Source organism: Aspergillus lucknowensis, assembly GCF_044049455.1.
Source record: "Aspergillus lucknowensis strain CBS 449.75 chromosome Unknown BJX67scaffold_8, whole genome shotgun sequence".
Classification (NCBI taxonomy): Eukaryota; Fungi; Ascomycota; class Eurotiomycetes; order Eurotiales; family Aspergillaceae; genus Aspergillus; species Aspergillus lucknowensis.
Genome location: NW_027263552.1, coordinates 592,436 through 610,153, shown reverse-complemented (window position 1 = coordinate 610,153; position 17,718 = coordinate 592,436). Strand labels below are relative to the sequence as shown.

The 17,718-nt window shown below is 53.2% G+C and overlaps 8 protein-coding genes across 8 annotated transcripts; 6 read left to right on the top strand and 2 right to left on the bottom strand.

Moving 5' to 3' along the window:
• Window positions 1–1,967: 1,967 nt before the first annotated feature.
• On the top strand, window positions 1,968–3,631 carry BJX67DRAFT_370674 (putative MFS phospholipid transporter (Git1); the record flags this gene model as incomplete). Its single annotated transcript, XM_071030950.1, has 5 exons — window positions 1,968–2,123; window positions 2,177–2,775; window positions 2,825–2,843; window positions 2,890–3,200; window positions 3,250–3,631. 5 exons carry the CDS (start codon window positions 1,968–1,970, stop codon window positions 3,629–3,631), a joined length of 1,467 nt encoding a protein of 488 aa, XP_070888876.1.
• A 2,149-nt stretch (window positions 3,632–5,780) lies between these two features.
• BJX67DRAFT_378941 (uncharacterized protein) lies at window positions 5,781–6,443 on the top strand (the record flags this gene model as incomplete). The annotated part of the gene is made up of 3 exons (XM_071032441.1): window positions 5,781–5,786; window positions 5,840–5,957; window positions 6,013–6,443. 3 exons carry the CDS (start codon window positions 5,781–5,783, stop codon window positions 6,441–6,443), a joined length of 555 nt encoding a protein of 184 aa, XP_070888875.1.
• A 730-nt stretch (window positions 6,444–7,173) lies between these two features.
• BJX67DRAFT_324516 (glycoside hydrolase family 12 protein) lies at window positions 7,174–8,220 on the bottom strand. The gene is made up of 3 exons (XM_071027387.1): window positions 7,777–8,220; window positions 7,499–7,719; window positions 7,174–7,436 (listed from the first exon to the last, which is right to left on the bottom strand). The coding sequence occupies exons 1-3, from the start codon at window positions 8,193–8,195 to the stop codon at window positions 7,357–7,359; spliced, it is 720 nt and encodes a 239-aa protein (XP_070888874.1). The 5' UTR covers window positions 8,196–8,220; the 3' UTR covers window positions 7,174–7,356.
• A 9-nt stretch (window positions 8,221–8,229) lies between these two features.
• BJX67DRAFT_347249 (uncharacterized protein) lies at window positions 8,230–8,800 on the top strand. The gene has a single exon (XM_071028512.1). The coding sequence runs from the start codon at window positions 8,319–8,321 to the stop codon at window positions 8,598–8,600; it is 282 nt and encodes a 93-aa protein (XP_070888873.1). The 5' UTR covers window positions 8,230–8,318; the 3' UTR covers window positions 8,601–8,800.
• BJX67DRAFT_347248 (uncharacterized protein) lies at window positions 8,792–9,565 on the bottom strand. The gene is made up of 4 exons (XM_071028511.1): window positions 9,409–9,565; window positions 9,329–9,350; window positions 9,211–9,275; window positions 8,792–9,157 (listed from the first exon to the last, which is right to left on the bottom strand). The coding sequence occupies exons 1-4, from the start codon at window positions 9,490–9,492 to the stop codon at window positions 9,101–9,103; spliced, it is 228 nt and encodes a 75-aa protein (XP_070888872.1). The 5' UTR covers window positions 9,493–9,565; the 3' UTR covers window positions 8,792–9,100.
• A 1,847-nt stretch (window positions 9,566–11,412) lies between these two features.
• Window positions 11,413–12,254, top strand: BJX67DRAFT_347245 (gamma-glutamylcyclotransferase family protein). Its single transcript, XM_071028510.1, has one exon. The coding sequence runs from the start codon at window positions 11,462–11,464 to the stop codon at window positions 12,035–12,037; it is 576 nt and encodes a 191-aa protein (XP_070888871.1). The 5' UTR covers window positions 11,413–11,461; the 3' UTR covers window positions 12,038–12,254.
• Window positions 12,255–14,908: 2,654 nt separating this feature from the next.
• On the top strand, window positions 14,909–15,885 carry BJX67DRAFT_324435 (uncharacterized protein). Its single transcript, XM_071027385.1, has one exon. The coding sequence runs from the start codon at window positions 15,047–15,049 to the stop codon at window positions 15,704–15,706; it is 660 nt and encodes a 219-aa protein (XP_070888870.1). The 5' UTR covers window positions 14,909–15,046; the 3' UTR covers window positions 15,707–15,885.
• On the top strand, window positions 15,886–17,578 carry och3 (glycosyltransferase family 32 protein). Its single transcript, XM_071027386.1, has 4 exons — window positions 15,886–16,233; window positions 16,298–16,680; window positions 16,729–17,234; window positions 17,296–17,578. Exons 1-4 carry the CDS (start codon window positions 16,065–16,067, stop codon window positions 17,486–17,488), a joined length of 1,251 nt encoding a protein of 416 aa, XP_070888869.1. The 5' UTR covers window positions 15,886–16,064; the 3' UTR covers window positions 17,489–17,578.
• The last annotated feature ends 140 nt before the right edge of the window (window positions 17,579–17,718 follow it).

Genomic DNA, 17,718 nt, shown 5'->3' with positions numbered 1-17,718 from the left:
TGACAACCTACCTCTGTGCAGACGGATACCGAAAGACCCCGATGTACCCATGAATATCTGACTTTCACGTTCTGAGAGAATTACCGTATGTCCGGCTCCAGATAGCTCGCACGCAAGATGGCAGCCACTCCATCCTGCCCCTATGATAGCAATTATCATCTTAAAATATGGTTGGAGTTTAAATTGGCTAGGGTCGAGAAAATATGCATCAATTTATATTGGCAAGAGAGGATTTTCAGCAGTTAATTGTGTAATTATACCCCAAAACACTAGTAATCAATATCTATATTCGGTATTATGAGCATGCACTTAGACCATCGGTATGCAGCGCCATGACTACAGCCAGCCCCTGCGGTAGCCACTAGACAGGCTCTACTAAAGACAGATAAGGTGACATCCGACTGTAGCGTACCTTGACATTGGAACAACATCCACTAGTGATGTCATTAGTGGAGTATTGCACAATGTATAGATTTATAACATTAGTGCCCAGGGTAATGAAGCTAGGATACTTTGTAACAATACCATAGTTAGTCAATAGATACAATATAATAGAGTATTATAAAGAAAGGATAATGTCAAGGAAGTAATGGTTAGAGTCCTAAAGCAAAGTTCGTGTATCTGGGTGTGAACATAGCTGTTAGCTGTGTGAGCAAATTCAATCATGATTTGCCAGAGCTGGTACAGGTAAGTCATCTTTTGATCCCTTACGTCTTATCCTGCCACAGATCTCCAATCCTTACTCTCAACTGCCATGTACCGCGCGGTTTACTCATAGATTTACAAAGGATAGCCACCTGACCTAAGGATTTTCCTATCACCTTGATATGGGATAACATCATGCAGGCTAATTTTTTTTTAATGTCAGGTGTATATACCGATATTAGCCTGAAAACGTTCAGGCACATTCGTCACCAAGCAATATCATAGAGGTGTCAGAGCAATTTGGATACAAAGCTGAAATCAGCTTGAAGGGGGGCTGATGTTGTTTTTCACCGTGGTCTGCCGTCAAATCATAGTGGCAGAGTACTGTTCCGCTTTCCAACTGACCATGATGGTCGTGGATAAGATTCACTCTCCAGCTACCCCTCAAAGGTACAAGCAAGAAAAGAGATACAAAAGCAGCTACATGAGATGCCGGGCTACGAATCAACCTTCCTTGTTACATGTTGCCACACTTGATTGGACGACGAGCTGCACCTGGAGGATTGAGCAGAGAACTGACAACAGAAGCCGAGCGCCAAATACGCAAAATATGTTCAGATGTTCTCAACTCAGAGTGGGCACTACTATTGGACTGAACCATAGCTTTTTGAGCTTGGCGGTCCGTCAGTGGATGCCATGAGGATCGTCCGCCTGGCTCGAAAGCGAGGTTTCAACCTGACGACCGGCCAGACCACGTGCTCTCGTCTCCCTCTCCCATTCCTCATCGCTCTCTCTCCTTCGGTCCTGAGAGATTCCACATGGACCGGCAATTGATGATTCTTGGCAGGATGACAAGCTTCCCTAAGCTTCTGTGTCTTCCCGAGATGATCTTGGCTTGTACAACCGCCACATACATCCATCCCCTTCTCGGAGATTTCCGAATCTATGCTGATGTTGCACTCGGCCACCCCGAGGTCGCCCGCCCCGTCGACCGCCGCACGAGTTGGAGAACCGAGAAGCCCGTGCTTGGTCCTGCGAAGATAACAGAAGAACTCTTCCAGCCTGATTATATTATGAATGGTCTTCCCTCCCAACGTTGCTATAGAGGTTAAGTCTTCGACGAGATTCCACAGCGCCCGGCAGACGCTGGCCTTGCCCTTTTGAGCAGTCGCTCGCCTTCCAAGGTTGCGCCAACCACCCGCCGTGATCATCCCTCGCAGACTTCCTTTTATCAGTGGGCACCCCCGGTCTCCTTCTTCCCCACGGCGCCTTCGCCAGAAAATCTTTGACCATCCCCTTCTCAGTCCACCTTTTTCTCGACCATGGCTAAGGACGAGGAAAAATCGTCCGTTGGGGAGGTCACACCAAGTCCCTCGGCTGAAACCCCTCTTGAGAATCTGGCGAAGAGTCGCTGGGAGCGTAGCTGGCCGACCATCGCCTGCGGCGCTGGTCTCTTCTCCGATGGCTATCTCAATGGTGTTCGTCTTCTCAGTTTTGTTTCTTGGGGTGTCCTGTGAGCTGACGCACTCAGGTTATTGGTTCCGTCAACACTATGCTCAGTATGATTTACGCCGACGCCTATACCAAATCCTCCGCCAGCAAAAACGTCTCCTCGATCGCGTTCGCGGGTACCGTCGTCGGAATGCTGTTCTTTGGTGTCCTAAGTGACCACTGGTCTAGAAAAGGCGCGCTTTTAACCTCCACCCTCCTCCTCATTCTCTTTGCCATCCTTTGCACCGGCGCATACGGTTCCCACGGGAGCACCTACGGTCTCTTCGCGGCGCTCGCCGCATATCGCTTCTTTTTGGGTATCGGAATTGGTGGAGAATATCCCGCAGGGTCTGTGTCGGCAGCGGAGAGTACTGGCGAACTGAAGAGAGGGCATCGCAACCGTTGGTTCATCATGTTTACCAACCTGCAGATTGACTTTGGATTTGTCGTCTCAGCTTTCACGCCCATGATCCTAGTACTGATCTTCACCGAAAGTCATCTGCGAGCCGCGTGGCGCGTAGCCCTCGGACTAGGCGTTATCCCACCCCTCAGTCTCCTCTATCTCCGACTCAAACTTAACGAGCCAGAAGAGTTCAATCGCGAGCGCATGCACAAGTTTCCTGTTTGGTTAATTATCAAGTGAGCTCCACTGTTTCACCACTGCAGAACCAGGCTAACGCAGATCTAGGTTCTACTGGAAACGCTTGGTATGTTGCGATTCCAACCATATCGGAGTCTGTGGCTGACCACCAGGCCGTTGTTTCTCTCATCTGGTTCGTTTACGACTTCTCCGCCTACTCGTTCAGCATCTACTCCTCGGCATGGATTTCCATTCTCCTCGGAGACACCTACCCCTTATGGAAGAGTTTTGGGTGGAATACTGTCGTCAATCTCTTCTACATCCCTGGCTCTGTTGCTGGTGCTTTCGCTAGTGATTGGCTCGGGCCGCGTAAGACTCTGGCGATTGGAGTTGGGCTCCAAGGAATTATCGGGTTCATTATGGCGGGCTGTTACGAGTACCTCAATACGCCGAAGAACGTCGCTGCGTTCGTCATTGTCTATGGGTGCGTCAACAACGTGATTTTAACCTCGACGTACTAACATGCGCTGTAGAATCTTCCTCGCTCTAGGTGAGTTCGGTCCCGGTGACAACATCGGGCTATGCGCAGCAAAGTCAAGTGCCACCTCTATCCGTGGTCAGTACTACGGTATCGCGGCCGCCATGGGAAAAGTCGGCGCTTTCGTAGGGACATACATCTTCCCAATCATCCAGGACAACGCTCCCAACGAGACAAGACGTGGACAAGACCCGTTCTTCGTGTCGAGTGCGCTGTGCATCTTCAGCGCCGCGTTGGCAGTGTTCTGTTTACCCCATATTGGGCAGGACACCATCACTGAGGAGGATCTCAAATTCCGTCGGTACCTCCAGGAGCATGGCTACGATACCAGTACCATGGGCCAGAATCGTGAGAGTGCCGAGGCGAGCCAGGGGTGATTAATCGTGTTACCTACCCCGTGCTATCGTGAAGAAGTGTATATAGTCTGAGGTGTGGTTAGTTAGGTCCCGTTGCCCGAGTATGCAAGGTAGATAAGGCAGAAGAAATATATTCCGAGGTACCATCAGTCAGTCAGCGCATACACAATCACGCTGTATTTAAAGAGGGCAATAACCCCCAATTGCCCATGCAAGAGTCAGCAATCTACGTATATCCCTACAACTGCGGTTCCATGAAATGGCCGCAAGCTATCCATAGATGGGACGGTCCGCTCTAAGTGGATCCAGTAACTTACCGATCATGGAACCGGCACTGGGGTAGTGGCTCTCGGAGTCTGGGACCCATGGAATACTCTCTTTTGTTTCTTCCAATATGGCGGCCTTGGAGGAATTTTGTCTCATGCCTTGGCTGAAAGCACAATGGCCGGGTCTGGGCCCTCGTATTGCCGCCGTGCTGGAGCAATGAGCCAAGAGAGCAGCAGAAATTCCACGACGAGGCTCCCATTCCGCTCTTTGACAACGGCAGCTCTGCTGGATGACGCCGAAGTGCAGGGTTCATAAACTTGACTTTCATAAACTTGACTCGAAGTCTGAAATCAATGAGACAGTTCTGAAGTTACTTTAACGCCACGAAGAGGACGGGAAAGGATAATGCGCCACCTCTCCGAATGGCCTGCAGACTGCCTGCTCCTCATCGCAGACCAGCTGCCAAAAGATCGCGATCTGAGTCGCCTCGCACGGACAAGTCGGCGGATGCATTCACTGTTTAACCCCTATCTCTATCGTCGCGCCATCCAGTCTCGAGGCGCGACACGGGGCCTGTGGTGGGCAATCCGAATTGGCAGCTTGACCGCTGCACAGTACGCGCTCGAAACTGGGGCGGACCTCGACGCCAAGGAAGACAACTATTCGGCGGCCTGTGTCGTTGTGAGGGCTTTGGAAGACCGGGAAAGGGCGAGATGTATTTGGAGCAACCGAATGCGTTCTGGATGGAAGGTCAGCGCGAACGACGTGGACAAGATGCTCGATCAGTATCGGCTCATTGTCCTCCTGCTCCTCGATAGCGGGGCGGATATCCACGAACGATCGAGACAGGGCTGGACGCCGCTGCACAAGGCTGCCTGGCTACCTGATCAAGAGATGGTGCGGGTCCTTGTGGAACGGGGTGCCGATATTACGCTGACGTCGGATAACGGAGGTACTCCTCTTCATCTGGGTGCTTTCAGTGGCCATGTAGGGGTGATGAGATATCTCCTCGAGAAAGGGGCCAATATTCACGCGAGGAAAAAGTGCTCGAGTACAGCGCTTCACGAGGCGGCTCGGCAAGGATGCCTGAACGCGGCTGCGTTCCTTCTCGAGAATGGAGCTGAAGTCGACGCCAGAGACAAGAACGGGCAGACACCTCTTCACGCTGCGGTCTGGAGTGGAATTGTGAGACCGATAGAAAAAGTCGTACAGCTTTTGCTTGACAACGGTGCTAATATCGAGGCTCTCGACGCGAAAGGGTGGACTCCTCTCCAGAGAGCTGTTGCATTCGGGTATTCGGCCGAGGTCGTCGACTGTTTGATTGCGAACGGCGCGAATGTCGAGGTGCGGGATCGAGAAGCGCGCAATCTATCTCAGCTGGCGCAGAAGCATCATCGTCCCAAGTTCGCGCGGCGTTTTGCCCGACGCTCGGAAAGGATCAGGAATCGTGGCGCGCGGTGATCCTCCATCGCTATAGGCCTTTCAATACTATTAGATAGCCTGCGCGGTCCTGCTTTATTTGACTTTCTTGAATGCCAAGCTTGGGAGCTGCGATGGATATATCCTTGCTGCGAGGCAGTGCCTGTGCGAATATACGTGGCCTTGGGTCACAGAATTCTTTCCCGAACAACCGTCGCGTCCTCAACAAGCCGGCCTCGACCCTATACCTCGGCAAAAGCTACTCACGAATGACAGCATGGCTCCCAAGCAAGGGAGGAACCTTTTTGATGTTAATAAATTCATGCGATGTTTCCTTGCCCATCCCTGCTTGTCACGTGTCCAGCACCACCAACTGCCGTCGATGACATCATCGAATGCTCTCTTTTGAACACTTGTATCGCCTCCAGGCTTCTGAAAAACTCGTCAAGAAGTCGAAGTCGTTACAAGACTCAAAGCTGCAGTCATGGACGTACGCAATCCAACCTTGCTGACCTCCGTCGTCATTCCGTGCTAACCGTGTAGGTCTTCTACGCCTACACATACTCCACGGCCGCATGGCTTTCCCTGCAAAGCGCAGCTCTGATCTCGATCCCGCAAGGAATATCAGCCATGCTTCTTGACGAGACTCGTCCTGCGACTCGTATGCTGCCACTTTTACCGTAGCCCTGCAACCACTAATGAGTAATGACGTCCAGAAATCGAAACCTACTTCGCCCGCTGTCTCGGCTTCAGCCTGCTCACGATCTCCGCCCTGACGATCATGCTCACCGGCTCGATCCCGCTCACCACGGGCGTAGCAGACCCCGTCGCAACCGAAGACCCGGGATCCCACTCCCCGTCTGAGTCCGACCCGAGGGCGCCCTATGCGGTCCCGACACTCGTCCTGACATCCATCTTCCACGCAACCAGTGCGTTCTACGCCTATATGCGGTACGTGAAAAGTGCCAAGGGAGTCTTCCTCATCGCAGTTGTGGGGTACTCTGCTATCGCGGCGGTGGGGTTGTGGTGTATACTTTTTGGATCGACACATGGACGGATAAGTCGGAGGACGGGGCTGGACAAGCGCACGGCTCGGTTTCCGTTCGGGAGTCGTGAGGCGAAGAAGCACGCTGGGAAGCGGGCTTAATTTAGAGTGTTTTCTCCCGAAGATAAGGTGGAGTTGTTGGCTGCATGGCGAAGTCTTCCGCTGTTCCGTGAAGTATAGGAACTCCGGTCTTCGTCTCGGTGGACGGTGGCCGCTGGAGAGATATGTACGAGACGATGTACACCATTTCAAACGCACATATGCGAGTTAAATCAGACAATTTCGCAGAGTGAAATCCCTCAAGCCGTTTCCCAGGGGACTGCTGCTCGCCAGTGCCTCAAATATATCACCACAGCACAGGATCTCTCCAAAGTCTGTATAAACTCAATGGTCTGCATGACTCTGTAAACAACCTGAAAACCCATCTATCTCTCAACTCACCCGTTCATTCCGAAGCCGAAATCTGGTGCAATATACCCGACGCAATTTTCCGGCCCGACGGATACAGCAGATATCCTGGCTCGGGAGTCGAACTGTACGAAATCCGGTCCGTGGCCCGACGGGATTTCGTCGGGCGTTGTGTGTTCGCATATGCCCTCGAATCGTGACAGGTCCGTTTCTGAGAATGAGTGGGTCGGGGAGTGGACGCCTGTGTGGCCGTGGGATTCGAGTTCTGTTGTTGGATTTACGATTAGGAATCAAGGCGACCAGCCCCATTACTGATTTCAGAGGGGGCATTGGCATGCCTCCTACTTCAGCGGAAGATTGGGTTGGATGCTTGGGACCTTGGGAGGGAGGCTCTTCAACGTTGTTTCCCCGAGTCAACAACCTGCATTGCTCTTGGGCTGCTATAATAATGTGCGAATCATTGCGGGTTACATGTTCACCGGCATGTCCATGATCATTTTTCTACATAGAACATTGACCTCATACTGATCGGGAGGATAAAATCTTCCATCTTATGGAATGATCCCCGTTTCCCGAACCACTATATCCCTTTCCCCTTTCTCGTTGCTTACGCAACACTAGCAGACCAGGAACTAACAGTGAGAGTCGCCTCACCACCCGTGAAAGGCTCAGTGCCGAATTGCAGGTCTGAAAAATTGTCAGCACCCAGTCACTTACTTAATACAGAGGGGAGGGTGGGGGGGACATACTGATGAGATACTGGCTGTCGGCGGGGTATTGGTGGTCGCTGACAAGGAGGTCCCAGAACTCCTTGATATCCGCATTGAAGGAGGTCGCCGGGTTGGGGGCGACGAAGCTGAAGACATTCATGTCACCGTTGTAGCCGTTCCAGAGTTCCCACGTTGCTCCGGCAACGTTGGCTTCGCCGATTTGCTCGCCGATGGGCTGGACGCCTCCGTAGCGGGCGAGCCTACCAAGCCGTGTTAGCGCGTGCAGTTACAGTATCATTAAGCAAAGGGGAGGGTACCAGATCATCAGCTCGTAATCTCCGCTGTACGTAACGTGGTTCGGGTCGGCCGCGGTGAACAGATCGTAGGCGACATCGGCGCGGATGTCGGTGTTATCGTAAGCCCACTCCGCGGTGGTCGGGATGCTGGTCAGCTCGGAGACCAACTTGACCTCGCCAAGGGTGAGACCCGAGTTCGCGTAGCTCTTCACCTCGTTCTCGCCGCCGGACCAGGTCCAGGTTGTGTGCCAGGAGACTCCGGTGTCGGTGGAGCCGTCCAGGCCCGTACACTGGGAGCCCTGGCCGGAGTCCTGGCCCCAGAGGTTGTTGTTGATGATGTAGGAGCCGGCGGTTGCGGTGCCGTATTGTTCGCAGAACTCCTGGGCGGCGGCTGTGGCTGCGAGGCCAAGCGGGAGGAGGGGCAGGAAGGAGGACTTCATCGTGGATTGACGCTTTTTTTTTTTTTTCGGTGAAGTGGTGTGTTTTTTTTCTTGGAGTTTAAAAAAAAGGGAGTTCCTGGGGGATCCTGCCGGGTTTTATTTATACTTGGAGCCCCAGTTCCAATGATGAATGCCGTGTCGATCGTCAGCGTTGCAGCCAGGTGCGACGCATCGATGATTGTGTCAGGGACACACGGGCGCGCCTCCGTCGAACATTCGAAACACTTGCTCCTTTGTGAAGGGGGAAGGCAACCCTGCCGATCACCAGCACGCCGTCTCGTATCCAGAAATCCCCAGCTTGGCGGATCGTCGGCCCGCCTGTGGCTGCAGAGGCCAAGCTGGCCGAAAGCCAGCAGTCCGAGCTTGGACACGGAGAAGGCGGGGTACTTCGGGGGTTCGGTCTGAGCCTGCTGCTGTCTGAATGCCTTCTGCATTTCTGCAGGTGGTTTCAGATCGTAAGATTCTGGGACCTGGAGCCGAGGCGCGAAGAAGCGAAGGATAATTTGCAAGGGTAAATGCGAGTCAATTGCAGGCTAAAGAGAGAGCATATATTGGAGGGGAACAACCCCGGCGGGGGGCCCGGGGAGAAGCCGTCGGTTCCAGAGTCGGAGAACCAATTCATCTCTCAGTCGAGGCCAAATCATGCATGTCTTTTGACTCGGAAAATTGCCTCTTTCTGGCGGCCCCGGAGTGCTGAGGTTCTTCCGTGCCCCGAAAATCGAAGGCCGAGAGACGGATTCCCGTCCGAATAGAAGAAAGAGAAGCCCAGCACTGCAACAGACGATCATATTTGCATTGACAGGATACTAGCTCATCACACTCCTTCGCAACCAGTATCTACCTCTCGAACGCACGAAGATTTGGCAGACACCTCCACCACTTCCAGGCATGACGACAACCCTCCCCTAACCGTAATGGCAATTACATTGGCAATAGCAGTGGCCAGCATCGCTGCATTTACACTAAACACGCCGTCAGCTTGATTGGTATCTCACATGAAACGAAAGGAACGTACAGTGGAGCCGGCACAGTTGAGAAAATTGCATCCACCATGACTGTCACAGCAATACTCGACGCAATCTGACGTAGGGTTAGAAAGCATGACATCACCTTCCCGTTTGGTGTTGACGTACCGACACATTGTCTCTTTACAAGCTAGAGGGAGATGTTAGCTCTGATATGTTGAAGTTGGTACGGAGAATGAGCTGCTTACCTCATTGGCTTGACCCTCGGCTGGGGCACTCCAGGCGATGCTTGCTACAGCTGCAAGGAGAAGGCTATAGGTAGACAGACGCATGATGTCCAAGAATTAGAGACGATGATCTTCAGAGTTCGATCTGTCTCTTTCCGTTTCTCTCCCACCGCTGGGCTTCGACCAGTTTTTATACGCCTCCCAACGCCTCGCCATTGTTCAACCTCCACTGCCCCTCACACACACTTCAGAGACTTTCCTCTCTGGCTCCCGTCACCATTGACGGAATTTCAGGTTCCGACGCTTCTAAACGAGATACCAATATCATACGAGCAATACGAACTCGCAGCTGAGAAGGAGGGGTTGAACACGAGAATCTCAGATCCCGATCCAATCGATCAAACCCCTTGTCTTCCCCGGATTACCCGCCAAGACGTAAACTGCGGGGGCGTGCAGAAACGAATCCGGGTCGACGATGGTTCTGCCATCCTGTGGTCCTTGGCGGATGTGCCGTGGATTCTGCGACTCTCCGGATACGAGAACTTCCTGTGGAGAGCTTGGTCTGAGGACCCGGCGGGATGTGTATGCAGGATGCCATGTTGCTATCAATGAGGCAAATGATGCTATCAATTGATTTTCTGGGAATCTCGAAGAACGGATCGAACCAACCTGATTGGGCTGGCTAATTGTGATACGAGGTTGTGAGCGCGTACTGGCATTCAGCCTTGGAAGGCTCGCTTCCAACCCTCATGTAACAGAGGATGAAGGCCCAAGTTCGGACTCTTCAAACCTCCAGGAGATAAAGCGTCAATGACTTGCCTTTGAATTCCTCTCCATACCCATCGCAATTTAACCATCGTCATCTATTCTCTATCTCCTCAGATGCCTGTTGCAAGACCTGAGAGCGTGTTAGGGTTGTGTTTCTGCTGTGAGCGTGTCCTCTCACTTCTCCTGCCTCAACACACCCGCCGTGATAACAACTGGACTGCGGAACCCACCGCCTGGATTCAGCGCCGCGTAGTGCAAGAAGAAGTTCTCGTCGGGCTCCCAAGACACCCCCCGTCATGCACCAAGTCGCCCCTTTCGCTTTCCTCATTTTCGTACCGAGGTCAGAAAACCGATGCGGAATTCGCGCGAGTTGATTGGGTAAGGGCATCTTTTCCATCTGGTCGGCCGGCGGGGTGAATCTCATAGTCGCGGTGGAGAGGCTTGCCGAACCTGTTGACAGGCCGGCGTGGCGGAGACGTTGACGTTTTTTTTCCGGTTCCAGTCCCAGGTGTCCGACTTTGTGGTGAGGATTTGCTCGCAGACGGCACCGTACAGCTCAACCCATTCTTGACGATATCTGTTACGAAGGCGCGCGATTGGATTAGTCCGAATGCACGGCAGGTGGTGGGCGGGAAGAAGTTGGTGAGTGCTTCCCAGGGCTCGTCGGTTTCAACGTATGATCGAATACTCCTTTCCATCCTTGCGGTGGAGGAGAGAGGGACGGTGCTCCGGACTACCACGCCGCCTAGACGCCTGAGCCCATCGACGACTTGGTCTGAGGTGGCATCTGCGCTGTACTCGGGGGCTATTAACTGTTGACGGGGTGGGTATGTTCTATATCAGGCCTGCTGGAGGTGGTCGTGGGAGAAGTGGACGTCATCGTGTCGCATGGTTGAGGTGGGATTGCCGCTTGGTTCTGGCGTTGTGACGAAACGGAGCTCTCTGGAGATGCACGATGAGGGTTCAGATGAGCTCTCGCAAGATTATCAGACGCAAGCGCTCACTCGTTCAAAGGACTTATTTTGTGTCTGCAATAGACATTTGTTTCTCTCCGAGAGCCGAACTTGAGCTCATGTTCCTGGCGATCAATGGCCCCTCCAATGGCAAGCTTCGGGATAGTCGACCCTTTCAGTTTGAGAGGAGTTAGTCCGTCTTATGGTTGGCTCGTCACCTACCAGGGAGAAACGAGCAACAATCCAGCAAGACAATGAGGATAGCCCCATCATAAGAGCCACGGATCTTCAACTACTTGATTTCCTTGAACGCATTTCTATTCTGTCTCTCGTTTAACCACATAGCCTCAGTCATGCCTCCAGACAGAGACCAGGAGGAAGCTCCCAACCAGCCTCCCCCACCACCCCCTCCTCAGGCCGAAAGTCTTCGCCCGAAGATCTCCCCCTTCGTCCAGAAACTCAAAACGGCGGCCCCGGAGGCCTTCTTCCAGCCAGTCAACCCTCCCCGTGTGACAGATCTCTTGGCCACACCGACAGGCCCTTACTTTTTCTACGGCACACTGGCTGATCCTTCCATGCTCCGTGAGATACTCGGACTGGAGAGCGAGGCAAGCCTTCGACTCCGCCCAGCAAAGATCATCGGCTACGAGTGCAAACTATGGGGACAGTACCCGGCACTCGTTGATGCCCCTGGATCAATAGTTGAGGGGGTTGTTTACGGTGTCCAAACACCTCAGCATGGGGTCAAACTTGCGGAGTATGAAACGGGCCACTATCGCGCTGAACCCTGTCGGATTGTTTACACGGATGCAAACGGTCCGGAACAAGATTTGGGATACACGTTGAAGTTTGTTGGGGATGAGAGGGATTTGAGTGAGGGAACTTCTGATTTGAGGGTTTGGCTGAGAAGGATGGGGAGGGTGGGGTGAGTGCGGAGGAGGATGATGGGCAGCTGCCCGTCCGCGCCTCTGAAGGGATCATGAATCGACGCCTTGGTTAGAAGGTTGCTCCGTCGCAACGGTTGTCCCTGGACCTGAGGCGCTCCTCGTCCGGAAGGAGGGGTGCCGGATTAAGGGTTGATCCGACGGGGTAGCTCAACGTTTTTGACGTCAGGTTGAATATCGGTAGAATTGTGTGTTCCAAAGGTCTGGTTGGTGCGAGGGCCCTTCAGGGGCAACTCGCGTACAATAGTAAGTCCGTCCCGGCGCTATACCCAATTAGGTTATCCAACAAGGGGCAGGCTCACGTGGCTACTTTATCCGGGCTTACTGGCAGGGAAATGCCTTTTCCTCCTGGCTTGGGAATAGACGGTAATCGGATTCTATACCAAGCCAAAACCGAGAGCCTCTCTTGGTTACCTTAGTCCTAGCTCAGGATGGAGTCTGTTGGTTTTGAGAATGGCTGAGGACCATAAACCCGCCGGGCCTGCCGAAACGCCCGCTTGCTTCGCGGGGAGATCACATCCTCGCCGCAAAAGAAAAAGACTCTAATATCCTCCACGAATTGGGATACCAGACTCTGAGGATTCGGTATTTTACTCATCTCTACCGCAACTGCAAGCTTATGGAAAGCATCGCGGCCCACCGCGTCGACCGCTCTTCTGCAGACTGTCGCATGGTGGATGTCAAGGACTGGATGCATGGTAGCTTCAATGTCTGCATTCGAGTTGATATCCATGCCCAAGGATGGGATCCTGAGAAACAACTAATAATCCAACTTGCCTTGCCCCATTGAATTGGGGAGAATTGCTGTCCGTCGAAACCGCAAAATGCGCGCGAATCTTTTCCGTGGACTGTCGCGCATCATGCGAGATCTGGCGCATATTCCATCACCAAGAATTGGATCGTTTTCCCTGGACGAGAACGGCTACCTGACTTTGAATAGCCGGCCTCTTACCCCGGATATCCAACAACTGGGGAATGAACGTATTCCGCTTGACATGCCGTGAAATGCAACTTATTACAACTGTTAATGCTTATGTCAATAGCATCCTTGCATTTCATGTAAATCAGCTTTGCCACCATCCGAGCATAGTGAATTGTATTGAAGATGGCTTAGATTTGACATCCATGCTGATGGTTAACTTAACTATGCGCAGTGTCTGGTCTTGCTCTTTCCACCATGACCTCCTTCGAGGCCCGTTCTTCCTCAATCTTACCGGTCTTAACCAAAGCAATGTCTTTGTTGATGATAATTGGAATGTCAAGTACTTGATCAATCTCGAGTGGGCATGCTCTCATCCACTTGAGATGATACCTCGGCCATACTGGTTGACAGATCAAGCTACGATTTGATCAATACAGATGAGTATGAGATTCTTCACAAAGAATTCATGGACAACCTTGCGCAAGAAGAGAAGGAAACCAAACCTGCAGTCCCCCTTTCACCTATTCTACAGTAGGGATGGGAGAGAGGAACGTTGTAACCCCACGGCGCTATTCAGGATATTTTACGACTTCATCCAACCGAGGTTTTCAAAGGCTCACGACGATCCGGCGTTTGGAAAATCACCATGCCTTACCGGACATTTTGTGCCTTCGGCTTTATTATACGCAAGGCAAAGGACAAGGAGATATATGACGCCTCTTGACGTGAAGCATTTGAATGTGGAGAGCCTCATTTCGAGCTTCCGAAATCGGATTCTCCTCGACTCCTGCCCGTGAACTCCACGTTTATTTCCCTCACTCCTGCCCTGCTCATTCCTTTTGAGGTCCTCCACAGCGTTCTGGAGGCTCAGAAGAGACTTTCTGGCCTTGTTCTGCTGCTCCGCTTTCCCATGCACTGAATGATAGGTATGTTTTGGGGATTTCATGTTGTTCGCCGTCAAGAGACCACGGAAAGACTTGGTAGCCCCTATTTACCAATGGTTGTTTTCACTTTCAACCCTCACTTCAAACTTCGAGCAGAGCTGAGAGTGTCAACATCACAAGTTCCCTCGCAGGACTGCCCAGGTGTGGTGTTGCCCGTGCGCTGAGGATGACGTACTATTGGCTGCCGTGAGAGACAGGGACCAAAAGGGGTCCACTTGAGCCTCTTCAACCCCCGAAACGCTGACGACAACCTTGCCAGGCTGCGACGACGCTAAATCGATGACAAATTACTTTGGCGGCTTTGAACACTCCGCACGCCGTGACCGAGAGGCAGCACCCCAGCTCGACCACGCTTGAGCACCAGACCCTTCCTCAGGCAGCAGCAAAACACACTCTCTCATTCCAATCCCTGGCGCTCCATCCTAACAAACTTGGAATGGCACCACTCTGGACGCCAGATCTGCATCAGGTTGGGGGCCTTGCAGCCAGGCAGCCCTCAATCATGGCTTGAACTTAAGATTTTGCTCTGCCCACTTGGGGGCCTTTCCTCTTCTTCGGTCCAAGCTCTGGTGGAAAAAGCCCCGTTGAGAGCTGGAGTGAGACAAAGGACGCGACCAGGCATTTCGGAATCAAGATTCGGGTTGGTCGTCGCTCAGTCGTCGTTCTTCCCTCGGGCGGATGGACTTCACGAAAAGAAAAGGAAGGGCGCAATCGGGCATCTTCCGCAGCCGAGGAGGGCCTGATGAGGCAGGTGCGACCTGAAACCGTGTTCGGAAAATATGGATATCAGGAGGTCGCAACCTGACACACGTCAGGTTCGTTTGCCGGGCGAAACGTGGAAACAACTCCATCTTCCGAGGCAATTCCCCAGTTTTGCTGTGGACGAGTCAATATCCCTCAGTGAACACTTGACAGGGTTGTTTCCCTGATCCTGGCATTATTGGGCAATGCTTGTGGCTCTGTTGTTTGGCGTGTCCGCAAGTTGATTGGCCACCCGGAGGGAGAAGGCACTCATGGAAACTTCAGATTCGGAGGCGGGTGAGGCGATGAGCGTCCGCCGCTGATCATTCGTAATTGCGTTGGAGTGCCGGGATTCGGGGTTCAGTGACGATTGACCGAAGGTCTGGGATGAATTCATCCTTGTCCTTCCATCGGAATTCATGCGGCTCATCTCGATTCACCATTTGTGAACTTGTGCCGATTGTGAGGCTTGCACCAGAGACTCCGTCAGTGACACTCCCACCCGCAATTCAATGTTCAACCGTATCAACGGGTGGGCTGGCGCGTCACTGCTTGGCGATTCGCAGAGATGTTTCCCGAAGATGGTGTCAAGTGGAGACGAGGACCTCACAGCCGTCCTGGTTGGGTTGTGACATGACTGCCTGTCTCCAGAAATTTGCAGACCCGCGTGGCATGGTGGGAAGTCGTGGTTGGCCGGGTGGGGGGGGAAGTTCCACAAAAAGCCAAACGAAGGGCCCCCACTTGGGACAAGAATGCGAACTGATTGGGCAACGTGACGGTTGCGGCTTTGTCTTGGCATGGGCGATCCCCTGGCGGGCTTCTGGCGCAGCCACCCAGACCGTGGAAACACATATTATAATTGGCAACTTCCAGGGGTCTGAGTCCCGCAGTTGGCCCTCGAAACTTCTTGGGAAGGATCCCTCCTCCAGCACTGACAATGCAGTCAGATCTCTAATTTTGCCGCGCCTCAAAGTCGTCGTCATTGTGACTGTTGAGCTTCTCTTTCGGTCTGGCGTTTTCGGACCCCATTGGCGTTGTTTCTGTTGAATCGTGCTGCCTCTCGCGCAGGACGGATCGGCCCCCCCCCCAAGGGGGGCACAGCCAACCCTCGCCGCGGGGATCGGCGCGGTTACGCATCCGCCAATCACAGCTCGCTGCTGTGCACACTCACCAGAGACCAGCTGCTTCTCGCTCCGTTTGATGCTCTCGTCCAGCAGCGTGGGAGGCTTGGGAGCGGTTTGGGGCCCGAAAGATCAACAAGCTCAACGCGGCGGTATTTTGGGGTCCTCCATGAAGGAGCCAACCGGAGCGAGGATTGGCTGTCCTGCCCGCGAGTATTTGAGTGCTCGGCCTCCCTCTTCCGCCGCTCTTTTCTTTCACCCGTGGAGAATGCGCGTTGAGTGCGATGTTGTTACCTCGACCACTTCGGCGAGTTGCCGCGATCATTCTTTTCGGAATTCTCCTCCTGAGCTGGCAGCTCTGGCGAGTGGCCGCAGAGTTTGGATTTGAGGAGGTCCAAGATCAGTATCCTTTGCTTTTGAAGTATCTTGAAGGCAAGAGGGGGAACGGTGGAGGTAGGTCGCAAGCAAGGCTGCCAACCTGAAGCAGACTGGGGCTGACCAATTCTCTGTCACACAGCCTGGCATCTCCCCGAAGAATGGACTCAGGAGTCGGCAACCAACCCGAGATCGATCATCGACGCGGCAACGGTAGCACTAAATGCCACGACCTCACAGTCAGAGCGACAGCTCCCGCACTCTACCATACCACGAGTCATCCACCAAACGTGGAAGGATACAAGGCTGGAGACCTGGCCGGAGATATTCCGCCAGAGCGTCGAGAAATGGCTGGCCGTTGTGGAAGAGGGTGACATGGCATACATGTTCTGGGACGACAACGGCGTCGCGCAGTTCGTGAAACACTTCGAGCCGGACTTGGAGGATCAATTCAATGCGCTGCCCAGCAACGTCGAACGATCAGACGTTTTCCGTGTCTTGGTCTCCAAGTGGATCGGCGGTGTTGTATGTTGAGCCTTCCTCGATCGCTGCTCCCATCCTAACAACGCCTAGTATGTCGATGCGGACACAGAACCCCTTCAAAGACCGACAGAGTGGATAACTCAAACCGACATCCTCCCCTGGCAGGACCCTGAAGTCGGCCGAAGCTACCGCTCCACCGAACCCGTCCGGGCGATCGTCGGCATCGAGGCCGACAACCCCCCCGACAAGGATACCTACTGGCGCATGGGCTACTTCTACCCGGTGCAGTTAACCCAGTGGTCCTTTGCCTGGGCACCAGGCCACCCCATCCTCCAGCGATTCCTCGATCACGTCTTCGGAATCGTCCGCGGTGTCGCCAAATCCCATGGCAACGACCTTCGTTGTGACGCGACCCAGCAGGAACTGGATGGTATCGATCCTGTCAATCTAACAGGGCCGATCGTCTTCACAGACTCCGTGCGCACTTGGCTCGAAATGAAAGCCGATTTGCGATGGGACTCGCTCTCGGGCCTAGAGGATGGTGGGATCAGCAAACTCGTCGAGGATGTTCTCGTCCTCCCCATTACCGGCTTCAGGTATCCCCCCCTTGTGGCTAGTTGCCCCTTCGTGAGTCTGAGCTGTGCTGACTTCTCGAAGCCCCGGACGAGGAATATCCGGAAATATGGGGTCTAAACCCATCACCGACCCTTCTGCACGGCTGTACCACCACGCAAAGGGGTCATGGAGGAAATTCAGTCTTGTTGTCGAGTACGGAAAGGTCTGTCGCAAGCTGTTTGGGCTGTGTCGGGACTGGCCGAAGGTGTCGAACAGTAATTGGATCCTTTTATGAGACGAGTCCATGTCCTTGTATACCCCCTTGAGTACGTTATATAATTACTTGATCACTTAATTAATGATAGACACTCAAAATATGTTACCATTAGTGCTGTGGCTCAGATGGTAGAACATCGCCCACTCGCTACATCGCAGTCTTAAATCCGCCGTGATGGAAGAAAATAAGTACGACTTGTACATACTGTTCCCCAGCACGCAGCCGTTACGTCACGCTCTCGAACAACT

What these genes read in the sequence shown, in the direction of transcription:
- BJX67DRAFT_324516 (XM_071027387.1), bottom strand. Translation starts at nt 8,195, where the DNA reads ATGAAGTCCTCCTTCCTGCCCCTCCTCCCGCTTGGCCTCGCAGCCACA. An exon ending in GATTACGAGCTGATGATCTG is followed by an intron (nt 7,720 to 7,776) that starts GTACCCTCCCCT and finishes ACGGCTTGGTAG; the next exon opens with GCTCGCCCGCTACGGAGGCG. An exon ending in CGACAGCCAGTATCTCATCA is followed by an intron (nt 7,437 to 7,498) that starts GTATGTCCCCCC and finishes ACAATTTTTCAG; the next exon opens with ACCTGCAATTCGGCACTGAG.
- BJX67DRAFT_347249 (XM_071028512.1), top strand. Translation starts at nt 8,319, where the DNA reads ATGATGAATGCCGTGTCGATCGTCAGCGTTGCAGCCAGGTGCGACGCA.
- BJX67DRAFT_347248 (XM_071028511.1), bottom strand. Translation starts at nt 9,492, where the DNA reads ATGCGTCTGTCTACCTATAGCCTTCTCCTTGCAGCTGTAGCAAGCATC. An exon ending in TGTAAAGAGACAATGTGTCG is followed by an intron (nt 9,276 to 9,328) that starts GTACGTCAACAC and finishes ACCCTACGTCAG; the next exon opens with ATTGCGTCGAGTATTGCTGT. An exon ending in TCAACTGTGCCGGCTCCACT is followed by an intron (nt 9,158 to 9,210) that starts GTACGTTCCTTT and finishes CGGCGTGTTTAG; the next exon opens with TGTAAATGCAGCGATGCTGG.
- BJX67DRAFT_347245 (XM_071028510.1), top strand. Translation starts at nt 11,462, where the DNA reads ATGCCTCCAGACAGAGACCAGGAGGAAGCTCCCAACCAGCCTCCCCCA.
- BJX67DRAFT_324435 (XM_071027385.1), top strand. Translation starts at nt 15,047, where the DNA reads ATGAATTCATCCTTGTCCTTCCATCGGAATTCATGCGGCTCATCTCGA.
- och3 (XM_071027386.1), top strand. Translation starts at nt 16,065, where the DNA reads ATGTTGTTACCTCGACCACTTCGGCGAGTTGCCGCGATCATTCTTTTC. An exon ending in CAAGAGGGGGAACGGTGGAG is followed by an intron (nt 16,234 to 16,297) that starts GTAGGTCGCAAG and finishes TCTGTCACACAG; the next exon opens with CCTGGCATCTCCCCGAAGAA. An exon ending in CCAAGTGGATCGGCGGTGTT is followed by an intron (nt 16,681 to 16,728) that starts GTATGTTGAGCC and finishes AACAACGCCTAG; the next exon opens with TATGTCGATGCGGACACAGA.